The sequence below is a fragment of the Strigops habroptila genome, chromosome 10, assembly GCF_004027225.2.
Source record: "Strigops habroptila isolate Jane chromosome 10, bStrHab1.2.pri, whole genome shotgun sequence".
Taxonomy (NCBI): Eukaryota; Metazoa; Chordata; class Aves; order Psittaciformes; family Psittacidae; genus Strigops; species Strigops habroptila.
In genome coordinates this window covers 34,737,226-34,751,681 of record NC_046359.1, presented here as the reverse complement: position 1 = coordinate 34,751,681, position 14,456 = coordinate 34,737,226, and the positions used below count along the sequence as shown (strand labels likewise).

Genomic DNA, 14,456 nt, shown 5'->3' with positions numbered 1-14,456 from the left:
GAAGGGGAAAATACAGAGAGAAGTGGAGAAGGCGTGCCCAAGAGAAACTGAAAATCTAAAGTAAAAGGAAAAGCAACAAGTAGTCTGACATCAGCAAAAGTGCCATGAAAATCTATCACAGAATTTTCTTCAGTGCTTTAGAGTCAGTGCGATAACATCAAAACCACTTTATTTTACTAATGAAAATACTTGCCCTAAACAAGTGCATTAATTTGATCTAAGCAGATCTGACAGTGCTTTACTAGAGAAAATGGTTTCCTTAAACTGGAAAAGAAAACAAATTTTAAAAGAAACTAAAATTAGAACGGAATCCCCAAAAGATGGAACCCTCTTCCGAAATGAAAGGCACATGGCAAGAAACCATTGTTCTTTTAGAGACAGAACAACATTTGCTTAACTCCTGGGTTTTAAAATGTAAAATTAAATGCTGCTGAACACAAGCATTCCTCACTAAGAATTGTCAGTTAACATTCTACTTCTTCATTAAGGTGTGAGGGGGGAAAAAGCAAAACACAAGATCACATGGAACAAAATTAGACAAGTTTTGAGTACTGATATGAGAGATTAGCATCACTGAAAGGTTTTAATGCCACTGATTCAGCATGTTTTAGAACTGAATGTATTGAGGCTTTAGAAAGCACCCATGCACAGCAACATACCATGGAGTCTCTTCCACAGGAAGAGACTTTTCAGGTGTTAACAGGAGCTCAGGCAGCCTACACTCAATGGCACATTTATACAGATACTCACTGCAGTAGCTAAGAAACTATGTCACTAGAAGCAACTGGTTCTCAGATCATCATCTCTCAAGTCAAAGGACCAAGTTAACCAAGAAATACAAAGTTAACAAAATAATACACACCAGCTATAGTAATATGCATCACACACTTTTTTCTCTTAGTAACCTTAACTCTATTTAGAGTATGCTTTTCCAGAGTCTGCATTATCATCAGTGGAGACATCGAGTCATTCCTTACTTTCGGAAAAATACAAGAGTATAAAGAACACAAAAAAAGCCAACCTACCACAAATACTGAGATCCAGAAAAAAAACAATATGCCTGAATTTATTTTAAGAGTTAAATTATTACTCTTTTAAAGATACATAGGTTTAGAAATACATCTTTCATTAGCCAAAAGTGGTTGCTAGCTATGAAGTTAAAAATAGTCAATATTGGGGGTGGAGTGACGCAACAAAATAAAGCATCTTAGGACTGAAGCAGCACAGCTAAGCGATAAAGATTTTCTCCACAAATTTCTATTTGTGTAGGAAGCAGCTTCTGTAATTCCCCTCTAACATATCAGATCACAGCAAAAACAAGTCTCTTTTGTGTCAGTCCTACCAAAATTATAAAAGGATCCTTTTAAATTATCACAAAATAGAACGACATCAAGTGTTTTCTAGAAGTTGGGGGAAATGGAACAAAACTATTCCAAGCCTGTTAATATAAGAATCCTTGTCTTGCAGTTACAAAACACACAAGGAAAACTGTTTAAAGACACTGATTGATACTATGCCAAACACCACAAAACACACAAATAAACCAACACTTTCTTTTTCCAAGGAATTGCCATCATCAAAATTAGACAGCTACTTTGAAGACCCCTATTCACAATTAGAAATGTTCTCACTGTAAGAAGAAAAGTTGTGGTAACAGTTAAAGAAACAAAAAGGCTCACTGAACTTCTCCATCGAATATCTATCAGAAAAAGCAGGTAGTGTCAAAATTGGGTTCAAAATTGTAGCTGCCTTCTATGTTAGAGGGAATTCGAGAGGCAGCCTCTCAAACTTGGCACATAGGAGCTACAGAAGGTGAAGCCACTGAGGCCTGGGCTGTCACAGTCCTAGCCCCCTCCTTTTGTACCAACACCAGTACAACCCCTTCACACAACTAGATCAACAGATTTCAACACGTTTCTGCAGTGTTAGTTTCAGACTGGATTATGCCTCTCTGCTCATGTAAGCACCAGCAAAATAGAGATCAGTGGATTTAGCCAACCTTCAGACACCATCAAGTCTGCTCCCACCCAAGATAAAAGCAGCGAGTTACCATTAAAATACCAACTTCTATTTCCTCCTCCTGTTATTACTAGGTATCCTGCAAAACATTCAAACAACACGGCGCTTTATTTACAAAAGGCAGTGTGGTAAAGGTGAAAGAGCTTTAATGAGCAAGAGCAGGAAATACCTTGTGTCCCCACAGCACGAGTGACCTTTTCTTAAATCACTTTGCAGTCACAGAACTAAAGCCATTGCCACCCTCCCTATCACAACTTCATTTTAGTTTTAAGTAATAAAATGACAAAGCTACACTCTCACTTAAGTCTCTTCTTACTCAGACTACATGAGTAAAACAGATCACAACTTCTTACTCACAGCCAGCACAAACAGCCCAAGGCCGCAGCTCCACAAGAACTCACGAGTAGCAATGATTCATGTTAGTAAATTAATTGATATGTACTGGATCTAATAAGAAATATATGGGGTGTTTACAGAAAACACTGTGTGGATGCACCCATAAGTAAAGCCTGTGTGTATTTCTCACACAGATGATGACTTTTTGTAACCATTCTCCACACGCAATCTCTATATTATGAACTTGACCAACAAAATCATGAAAGCTTGGGGGTGACCGGGGAGAACAAGGGAAAAAAACCCAGCCCAAATCCAAAAGCCAAAATTTTGGCCATGGGAAGATCAGACTGACGCATGGATATCCACATCATATCTTGTTTGAATGAAAAGTAACAGGATTGAAGCAGGGAAGAAGAGAAGGCGGCTTAGAGAAGTACATTAAAGCTCTGCTTTGGAATGACATTACCTGTGAAAAACACAGAGAAAGCAAAGGAGAAAGAGCTCAGAAATGGAGACCTGTGGGCCCTTCACCACAGGTGAGGACACCTCACAAGCAGGAGAGACCCACCACGACTGAAGGAAAAGTCATGACAGTTATTAACATCTACAGATGCTTTTTCCCCTCCCTTTTCAAATGCTACTCTAAACTCACCTCATCTTTCTACAAAAAGAATAACCATACACTTCTACTAAACTGCTGAACAAAATAGATTCTAAAAGTTCAGGGTTTTCCCTCCAAAAGGCCTACAAAACACTGCAGTTCTTAACACCTACAAGCTCCAGATCAAAAACTTCACAAAGACACAAAGTGCATTAAGAAGCTGATCCCTAAGAATTAAAAAAAAACCCAAACTACAGTATTATGTAACAAAACTAATTTAAATCAAACTGGAAGTCTGGATACGGATACGGAAGAATTATGAAACCCAAAGTCTTAGGAGTCTGGCTACACCTCATGTGGATTTTATCCATGGTGACTGCTATTAAACCTAATTAGGCTGTATTACTAGAAATGAAGCAAACTGACCTGTCCGAATAGAAGATATTTGCTGTTATTATTAAGCCTAATGTCATGTTTAAACTATTGGAAATAAAAATCTTGTGGTTAACAAAAGATTGCACATGACTGACCTAAATCACTTGCATTTTTTAAGGATTTTAGTCCACATTAGTGGCATTCCCAAGCTTAATGAGGATTTTAGGAAAAATAATGTGTTGAAGTAAGTTACACCAGAGTAGAACAAAATATTCTAGTTGTTCAGGCAGAATGAGAAAATTAAATTAAATAAGTACAAATGCTTACGGAAGGAATGCCTGCTTTGCCAAAAGATAAAACTGAAGTCGGTCTTTGATTTTGTCTCTGCTATCCACTGTACCTTTTTTGTCAGGTTTTACAGCTTAGCAACAGGATCTAATTGCTTCTGGAAGCTTTCTGTGCAAATGCAGATGGTAAATATTTTACAGGATAAAAAGTAATTAGAGATGCTCTGAATGGGTTAATATTTTGCAAAGCCACATCCAGGATAATTTCCAGTGTCCGCTTTTAGAAAATAATATGCGAAAGATAATTACCAGGACAGTAGCCTGCACCCACGTTGTATCTGCAAATTGCATATTTGCAATTTATTCACAATAAAATTGTCCAGAGAAGCTGCAGCTGCCCCATCCCTGGCAGTGTTCAAGGCCAGGTTGGACACAGGGGCTTGGAGCAACCTGCTCTAGTGGAAGGTGTCCCTGCCCGTGGCAGGGGGTTGGAACTGGATGAGCTTTAAGGTCCCTTCCAACCCAAACTAGTCTGTGATTTTACGATTCTCTTGATCTTTGCCATACATACATATATATGTCAAAATATTAAACTATATTGGGCTAAATAAGCTCATTGCTTTTATAGCACAATATCCTTCATTCAGCCAACTGTGAACTAGTAATATGCTACAGGTTATAAAAGAGTACGTCAGTAAAGTTCAGGAGAGAAGGTCCAAAAGATAAGGAGTTTCATCAGGTACACATGTGCACAGGGTCTTATGCTACACAGAGGTGAAAAATTCAAACACACCTTCAGCAGTACATGTTACGTTTATGATTGTCCCACAAATAAACTATTGGATTAACCCTTTAACACGAAATGTCTCAGTAACAGTGAATTTACTGTGTTGTCATGAGGTTTATAATGCCCACTGAGCAGACTAATTCACATAATTGTATTTCTCCATTTGCCCCCATTAGACCAAAGTATGCTAAGAATTTCTGTACAGAATAAAGGCATTCCTAAAATTCCTGAAAATGAAGTATTAGTTAGCTTTCTAAGCAAGCTGTACTCCTTTGTTATAGAAAGGACTGACAGAAGTCAGTCCTAAGTCAACCTAAATACACAAGACCCAAGGCCTGAATACCTCCAAACTTCCCAACTCCAAAAGAACAAAAACAACCAAAAAGAACATCCTTTAAAACACCTCAATTTTAAGCAAACTTAGGTTTAAAAAAACTTGGTGTACTGTAAACATGTGAACAAGCAAATGTGATACAACGGGTTAATCCCTCACTCTACTGGAAACTGGCTTTAACCCTAATGCAAAACAAGTAGAATTAACTGGATGGTCTCACAGCTCATTTGATCACATCAGGATTGTTGATGAACAGAGGAAACTAATTACTCTAAGTTTAAGACAAGCATAAAAAAACTGAAATAAATGCAGGAGAGATCACAATTCAGAAGGCATAAAGATTAAACAGAGCTACCTAATAGTAAGGTCTGCACAGGCAACTGTTCTACATTTTTTTTCCCCTTCTTTTTCAGGTAATCTGGTATAAAATTGCATCTTGATAAAAGCTCTTGACACAATATTCTGAAACAGAGAGATTTGAAGGTCGATTCTATTTGACAGCATTAAAGAACCTCCTTCTCTCACCTTAATCATAAAAACCAATTAATTGTCAGCTGCAGCTATGTAAAAGAAACAACAGTCCACATAAAATAAGCAGTAGAGTGTTATCATATGTAAATGATAGAAATTTGCGCATCAAGAATGCCACAATGACTTCTGCATAGATGGATCCCCATACACTGCAGAGGCAACAACGAAACAACTCACACTTACCATTAGGCATATGCTTAAACACAGTCAGTGGCCTTGACAAACAGAATGCTCATTCTTTCCCAGAAAGAATTTATTAACTGGTTTTGTTTATGCCAATCAGACCAAGAAATATTCCCAGTTTTATGACTATAATAAGGAACAAAAAAAGAAAAAAAAAAAAAAAAAGGATAATTCCTAATTTTTTTGGTCTTGAAAAATGTATTTCTACTGGGTTAGACACTACTAAAGTTAGATAGTAGTAAGCATCAAAGTCTACTTTAAAAAAAGGAACACTTAAAGATGTTGAGTGCTAAGTCTTTCACTGCTATCTCTGCTAACAATAGGACCTAAATGAAGGATTATTTTTTCAACAGTCTGTTTTAAAAACAAAATGTAAGGAGCTCATAGCTGAAAATGCTTGTGATTGCTTTCACAACCTACAGAAGAACAACACAGAAGAAGTGCAGGAGTCTAGAAGCAAGATTTTGGTTTCTTTTGTTACTGGTATTTAAAAAACAAACCCAGCTCAAAAATAGGCATACCACTTTTTCTTAAGAAAGAATCTGGGATTGCTAAAAAGAAAATAGAGAAAACCTCTCCAAAACTCTGTCTTGAAAAAATGCTTTCATGGCGATAGAACAATTTTGAGTGTCCGGTCTATGACCATATCAGCACTGCATAAACACCACAATATTTCAGTTCTACTGGAGGTGAAACAACAACAATTTAACCCATGCTCCATCCCTGGCGTTGTTCAAGGCCAGGTTGGACAGAGCCTTAGGCCACATGATTTAGTGCAAGGTGTCCCTGCCCATGGCAGGGGGGTTGGAACTAGATGATCTTAAGGTCCTTTCCAACCCTTACTATTCTATGATTCTATGATCCTGTCTTCCAAAGCCTCTTTTGGTAGATTAAAAAAACCACCATACAAACCACCAAAGGACAGTTTACACTCTTCCTACAAGAGAACAGATTCAGTCAAATCACTGACCTCACCATACTACTGGTAGTGCCCTCCATCTTCCCTCCCTTATAGCTCCAAGTGTTTTGAAGTTTATTCTTTCAATGCACCTTAAATAACATTGTTCTAGTTTCTTTTTAAAATCAATTCAGATTGAAGCAATTGTAAAGGAAGTTTTCCCAGAACAAAAACATCTTTAAAGCGGCTATCACTATATTTTTCTTTCAAGTTCAGCTTATCAGCCTTCATTACCTCCCTCACAGTCTTGTGTCACTGCAGCAACTCATACACACAGAAGAAAGAAAAAGCAAAGTGCTTGGAATTCTCAATAGCTTTTTCTGGTAACCTCCAGTTGCTATAATTAGACAGTCCCCTTTCTAAACCACAAATACAAATACCAATAGAGATAAAAATGAAAACTAGCATCAAATACATAGAACAAGCGAACTCCAAATGTTCTGTTTCCTTCCCATCACCTCAAAATGTGCCCTGATTTTACCCACTGAACTCAAATACAGTGGTTGCTTTCCATGGTTGTCTTTGCATATAAAATACCTATGTAAACTAAACAACAAAATCAAATCATCTTATTTGCATGTCACAAAACTAATAACGTATAAAAATAGGGAAAGTAAGTACATTTTCACCGTAAGCCAAAAAAAGGATTGCAAAGTAATGCAGATTCTAAATCACAAAAGTAATTAACCTGACATTTCAAACCAATCTAACGTAATTTCAAGCACCTGAAGAAGACTGAAAATCTATAAAAATGTAAAACTCAACTTCACACTGCAGAGACCTTCCTTTCTCCACTTGCTGAATTCAACTTGCAATAGCAAACCAAAACACGAGATGAACAACCGGTTCAAATGCTCAACTGTTTTACCCAGCTTCAGTTTTTAATAAATTATAGATCCAGCTAACAAGTTCATAAAATAGTCCTAAAAGATCCAAGGACTAGAACGTGAAGCTTCTTAGTTCCCCTAAATATAGCAGCAGTCACATGGCTGTCACTAAGACCACATTAGTTTTTCCATGCTGGAATACCTCCTAAACCTTTACCCCCCAAAATGTAGACTGCGTTATGAATATTCAGTCTTACATGATATATACATAGCATGTACTATCTCAGACCTAGAACAGCTTAAATATACACGACCACGTACACCCTGCCAAAAAAACACGCCTCCAAACCCCCACAAAACCAGCAGTAGCACCTCAAACTGCACCACTGAGAAGCAAGAAAAAAATCACTTGCTGTTGTGCTCAGCAGGAGGCTGTGATTACCAAAGAGCTATTTATTAGCCTTTTCTTATAACTATATAAATAAATCTTCCTTGCTTCTAGAAAGAATAAGTTTAAAAAGCACTTTAAGCTTAAGATGATGAACAGTTCTCAGGAGAAAATTTGTACTTGGCACTTTGGGAATGCACAAACATACAAGTTCATGCCATTCCAAGACCAGTTCAAATGATTTCAGATTGCTCTCTTCACAGTAATAAAGCAAATTTGAGGATGCTTGGTATAAACCCACAAAAGGTCCTTCCAAGACAGCAACCAACTGTCACCCACCAGCAGATATACCAGGCACCAAGTTTTAGTTCACTGATGGGAAAAATAAATTAAATACACACTATTTTATATGGTACATTCAAGACAGAGAGTGCTTCGCATACAGCAGCTTTCAGAACTCCCTGGTGTAACACTGGTGGCATTTTCCCTACTGTTCAAACAGGGAAGCTGAAAAAAAAACCAGAGTTGAAAGCACTTCAACATTGAGTCACTGAGGGAGGCAGGGGCAGAGCCTATGATTTCTGGCTGCCAGCCTTCCACTTCTGCCACTACTCGGCACGTCTCCGACTTTAAAACCACATATAACCTCTTTCTAATCAACCACTTGCACTGTTTCCCCTTTTGGGGAGGGAGATACGTGAGGTCATGATCATATCAAAGAACAAGGTACCCTTAGTAACTTCACTGCACTGGAGGGTATGCCACCTCTGTAAGAGCCCGATTTTGCCAAGCCCCTGATCTCAACAGAAATGCCAGAGACCACCAGTTTCACCAGGAGGGCTGACTTTCAGAAGAGACAACTCATGTGAGTGTTTGCAGGATAAAGACATCATTCACACAGACACTTCGGTGGCAGGTTCTAGAAACTGTTGCTCTTGCATTTCACCTCACAAACCCTCTTGAAAAAGCCCTCAGGGTAGAAGTCCAGATAGCAGAACTGGGAGCAGAGGACTCAGGCAACTTGGTCCTGACAATGGGAGGAACTGGCCTCATCTGAAGTTCAAGAGTCCTGCTAAGGTACAGTTGGGAGCATGAGAGCGGAAAAGTAGCAGGAAAAATAGGCCAGCAAGAAACCTTATTCCAGCCTTTCCAAAACAGCGTATTATTTCCATCAGCAGCCTGTCAAGTTTATTACAGAAACCTTTGGGTACTGTCAGAGCCTTTGTAATGATGCATTTATCCATCAAACAACCACCATTGAATACACCAGCACCCAACACAGTGGGTACCAAACACACCGTTACTATGATCTTATTGATCTGGTTAACTTTTGTTTTGATTATTATCTACAGGCTATCAGCTGGCTAGATCTGCTGCTGACTGCACTAGGTTCCTGCATACAAAATACCCTTGGAGCCACCATATTTTCCCAGTCTTTCACAGCTTCTGTATGCCAGTGACGGTTTTAGAGGGAAGATTCTTCAGAAGTACTTTTAATTACTATTTCCTCCTTAGCTAGAAGGCATTAATTATAGTCTGTTCCTCCAGATAATAAGAAAACAAAGACCAGTGCAATATGAACAGTAAGAGAAACTTAATTACTGAGTCAGATGTCCTTTAGATGTCAGTATGACTACAGAGAGAAGCAGGAAAATAAAACACACACATCAGCCTCAAGTTGTTAGATCAGTTATCAAAACAATGTCTTTCCTCACTGACTTCATTATGAAGAGCTGGACCAGCTAATTAATCAAATGCCTGGTACATGCTTCAAAAATGTGCCTTTTTTTTTTTTAATAAAGGAGGCTTGCTGATGTATTTATTACAAAGCAAACGTGGTAAGTGGTTCTGCATGTAAATGCAGAAGTGCAGCATGACTTTGAAGTTTGAAGGTCAGATACAGTAACCATTCTCATGAAGGTTCTTATGTCAGACTGCATCTTCTGTTTCGCATCTATGTTTAGGAGGAGGAACAAAACGAATTCAGAAGAAAAATATAGAGAAAACTAGTTCTGTGACACCTTAAGAAGAACTGGAACGCTACCATTCACCTGTTTCCATCTAAAAATCTGCAAATACCCTACCTCCCCCAAAATGAAGAAAGAAAACAGAAAGGATGCTGAGGGGACACATCATTTCATTCTGTTTTTCAACTTTGTTTCCTCATCAGGAAAAATCAACCTAATTAAGTTAGCAATGATTTTATGTTAAAGAAGAGAATGACATTTTCTCCATTTCCACAGACATTACAAACCCATATTGTTTAAGAGAGCTGGAGGGTTTTCTTGTTGATCAACACCTTTTATTTCAAAGCAGTATAGATTTGAGTGCAGATGCAAATCAGAGGATTATGTCCTGATCTCTCTGAGGCATCAGAGAATTTATCCCTTATCCTTCTATATTCCAAACAACTTTAGGATACAAAACTCAACAGCTGGGCCTGAAGGCAAACAAATATGCCTCATGTACCAAAGTCTGATCCATGTCATAAAAGAAAGGGAAAAAACATAACGTTTTACATGCATATCTCAAAGATGAATAATCAATATAGATTTCTTTTTAGCACCACAACCACATTTAAATACAGTAAAACTGATAACAGTTCCCAGTAAAACACTGAGTTATAAACAATCCCCTCTTACACATAACAACAGAGACATTATACAAAGCAGACAGGAACATGGACGGATGTACACAGAATAAACACATTCAAACTTACCCCACTCTAGATACTCAAGGATGTTCTTCTCTCTTCTCAGAGGGGAGTTATTACATTCATCATAAAGGCAGATGAGTATATCCAGCAAGGTTTCCACACTGAAGCATTGCCCATTAGTCTGAGTTGGCCCATCCAAAATAAACTGCTCCAACTGCTTCAAACGCACTTCTCCAGACATGGTTGTTTCAGTTTGCATTGGGGTTTCTTTTTTTAATGATTATTATTACTTTGTCAAAAAAAAAAAAAAACACAACAAAAAAATATAGAAAAAAAATATTTTGAGGGTTTTGTTGTTTAAAAAGACAACAACAGTATTCTTAACAAGTGTCAAACTGCGATGGTGCTTGATTTCCAGCCCACCTCGGTGTTCCCAGCCTGAAACTAAACCCTTGCGAGTTTCAAACACACACATATAGGGTGTGTATCTGTGTATGCGCAGTTTCTAAGAGAACAGTTATCCTAAAATATATATTTTTTTATTTGGTTATTAAGAGAAAAAAAATATATATGGCCGCTCCTGGTGTTTTAATAATAATAATTGCACTCAAATTCAACCAGGACTGACTGACACCGATTTCACCGTGCGCACACAGGCAGACGCGCTTCTATATCGGAAAAATAAAGGTCTTCTCCTTCATTCGAAATGCAGCTCATGCAGCGCGATCCTGAGGGGAGCCCCACCGCAGCGTTCAAGTGTAAAAACCCCCTTCGGCCCGCACCGGCGCCTCACCTCCCACTAGCGATGGTGAGGGGAAAAAAAAAGGTATGTATTTAGGTGTTTATCTACGCGAAAGGAAGGAGAAAACCGGGCGCACACCGGCGGGGAAGGAGGGAAGGAGGGAGGGAGGGAGGAGGGGGCCGCGCAGCCCCGCCGCCGCCGCCTCCCCCGGTCCCGGCCGCGGCCCCGGGCAGCCCCTCCGCGGCCACCGCGCCCGCCGCGGGGGTGGGGCGCAGGCCCCCCCGGCCGCCCCTCCTCAGGGCGCAGCCACGTCCTGCCCCGGGCAGCCTTTCCCTTCCTCCTCCTCCTCCTCCTTACCGAGACTCCTTTTAAGGCTTTTCAGTGATTCAAAAAAACTAAAGTCTTCATCGTCGCGCCCTTCTCCGCTGCGCCAAGGGGCGGCGGGCGGGACGCGCGTCCCGACACACCGGCACGGCCGCGGGGCGGCTGGGAAGCTGCTCCGAGCCCTGTCAAATCCTTCCCATGGCTGCTGCTGCGGCGGCGGCGGCGCCCTCCTTCTCCTCCTCCAACCTCCGGCTGCGCGTCCTGGGGCGGAGGCAAAGCGCCGGCGTCCCCGCTCCGGCCCGGCAGGCCCCGGCTTCACTCCCGGCGGCGAGATGCTCTCCCGGCTTCGCCCCGCCGGGCAAAGGGCATCCTCCCGCGGTGTGTGTGTGTGCGTGCGCGGGGCGGCGGGGAGGGGTAACGCCGGTGCCCTCCCTCCCTGCTCCCTCCCTCCTCTTCCGCGCCCTCCTCTCGCCCGCCGCTCCCTCCTTCCCTCCCGCGGTCACACGCGGCAGCAGCCGCCGCCGCCGCCGAGCTCGCAGCAGCCCAACATGGCGGCCGCGGCGGGGGGGAGCCGCCGCCGAGCGCCGCCGCAGCGCGGGGAGCCGAGCCCGGGGCCGCCGCTACTGATGGGATTGAGGGGAGGAGGGGGTGCTGCAGCAGGGAATGCAGGGATACGGGCGGGACGACGCGGAGGTGGAGGGCGGGAGAGGGCAGGCCGCCGCGCAACGCAACGCGGCGCCCCGCGGGTTGGGCTGGGCTGCCCCAGACCGACCCACCCGCCAAGCCAGCGGTCCCGCCGGGACCTTCCGCCTCCCTGAGGGGAGCCTTGGCCGTCACCCGCCGCCGTTCTCCCGACCCGTTCCTCGCAGCCGGTCCCGCCGGGGGCAGCCCCCGACCCAGCTTCCCCTCAGCCGGCCCCGCCGGCTCCTCTCCCCGGCAATTACGCCTCTCGTTAGAGAACACGGCCTCATTAAGGGCGATGGTTCCCTGGTGTTTCACTCGCACGGGGAGCACAGAGCTCCAGGTGTCAACACGGGCACCTCATGCTTCGACGGCTGAAAACGTGACAGAAAACACCGCGGTCCATGGCGGTCACATCGCGGCTGTGAAGTGTCTTCCCTTGCCCCGGAGCTTGCCATGCTGCATAGCGGAGGAACGAGGTTGTTCGGTGTTGAGGCAGGGTGGAAAATGGCAGCCACCCGGCAGCATGTGGTGGCAGTTCTCCTCTCGAAAGGTGTGAGGGATGCGGTGGTGTGTGCAGCTGCCATGGGGGATTAAATACCATCTGTAAGTCAACCTCTAACTCCAGTTGGTCCTTCTTCAGAAGTCAGGTGAAAGGGGAGGAAGGCAGTGCAGCTCCCAAAGGTCACCGGCCATGGGTGACATAGAGTGTTCTCCGAAACTCCACAGTGCTGCGGCTGGTGGAGCTCCAGCAAACTGGCATCTGCTTCCTCAGTTCACTGACCAACAGAACACCCTCTGCTGGGCTTTGCCTACCAACCATCTGTATAATACATTTTCTTAAACTGGCCTTTTCACCAGCTGATATAAAAGATCAACAGTCTTATATACCCATACAGATGAAATATGCAATTCGATTAAACAAAAGCCCAGCACTTTGCTCAGAGACGCTCAACTATGTGTATACTGACTGGTGTGAAGCTAGAGAGGACAGTGGTTCCTGCCCCGTGAGAGTGAAGAAGCAGAGCAAATGGGATGTGGGGCTGGGAAGAGCGTGATTTCTGTTGGTGAGCCTGGGAAGGGGATCCCCCAGCTTGGGCAACGGCGTTTGAAGGAAGAAACTCCTCTGCCAACTCTTGGTGAATGAAGAAATGTGCAGAGAATAATTCTAAAAGCTTTTTAGGCAGAAACCCTCCAAGAAGTGTTATTAGGAACTACTAAAAGTGTAAGTGAGCTTGTGATGGGTAGAAGATAGGATTAAACTGAGAAGACAAGGACAAGGAACGGGTTCCATCCCCATGCTGGGGTACACCCTTGGTATGACAAGAGCCCCGTCCGAGGAGCTGAGGTGCTGCTGGTCTACTCAAGCTTTCATTGAACAAGTTGCCCCGTGGCAGGAGCCTGCTCCGAAGCTGTGGCACAGAGGCAGTTTTACAGCGAGATGGAGGTATTTCCTGCTGGCTCTCCGCTGAACTTGTGGAAGTCGGGATTGAAGCTGGGGGTGGGGGATGCCTGATGACAGCAATAAAAATAAATTGCTATTGCCGGGGTAGGTGGACCAGATCAGATAGCACTTCCTATAGGGGTTGGAGACACGTCAGCCAAGTTCATCCTGAACATACATTAACCATTAATAGCATTGCAGGGGGAAAAAGGAGACAAAGAGTTAAAGAGATGTTAGCTCTTTGGACTTTGGCACCACTTGGTAGGGAAGTGAGCTAAAGAACCACTGCCAGAGATATGATGGGTGTGGATATTTCACTTATTTACTTATGTTACTGTGTTTTCCTCAGCCAACAATAAAGTCTTTCCTTGTTTTAATTGCAGACCAAGTATTTGCAAACAAGGAAGGATACCTAGCAAAGGCACTCACTTTCCCTATATTGCTGGTTTTAAAGCCAAACCCTTGTTTCTGTCAGCACCACTTGACAGAAGTTGCACATCAAGCCAGTTCTTTTCAGCATGCTTTCAGCTCCGGTGAGGCTACAAGAGGCACACGACACATTTTTATGTTAAAACTGTGCTGCGTAAGCTGCAGTTGAACACAAAAAACAGGAATTATTTGTTCTCTGATCATTTGATCAGAGTCCAAAAATATCTAGGCGGTCCCCGTGACAAGTGGTGATACACCCACTGGGCTGTAGTCAGCCGTCCTGTCACAGAAGCTGTGAAGAACAGGTAATACCGACAATGACTAGCGGTGTTTTTATTTGCTGGGTATTATCTACACACCAGATGAGTAATTCTCACAACACCCCCATGGGATGGAAAAATATTTCCCTCTGTTTTATAGGAAGGACTGCAGGAGAAAATTTAGTCTAGAATATTTGGAAAACCAACAAAAGAACTTAGTGTAACACTCAGAAACTCCTTGCATCTTGTATGTTCTGTCACTAAGACAATGTCCTAAAAATACACCCAAGTTGT

General features: G+C 42.6%; 1 protein-coding gene across 6 annotated transcripts in view; it reads right to left on the bottom strand.

Moving 5' to 3' along the window:
* Positions 1–11,907, bottom strand: part of CDC42BPA (CDC42 binding protein kinase alpha) — a 180,192-nt gene extending 168,285 nt beyond the window's left edge. For 5 of the 6 annotated variants that reach the window (XM_030500159.1, XM_030500154.1, XM_030500155.1 and 2 more), the window contains exons 1-2: positions 11,382–11,830; positions 10,346–10,571 (exon numbers count right to left, since the gene is read on the bottom strand). In XM_030500159.1, the coding sequence (XP_030356019.1) occupies positions 10,346–10,541 (196 nt within the window). In that variant the 5' untranslated portion in view covers positions 10,542–10,571; positions 11,382–11,830. Of the gene's footprint in view, positions 1–10,345; positions 10,572–11,381 lie in introns of all 6 variants that reach the window. The other variant, XM_030500157.2, reaches the window with a different exon arrangement.
* Positions 11,908–14,456: the final 2,549 nt, after the last annotated feature.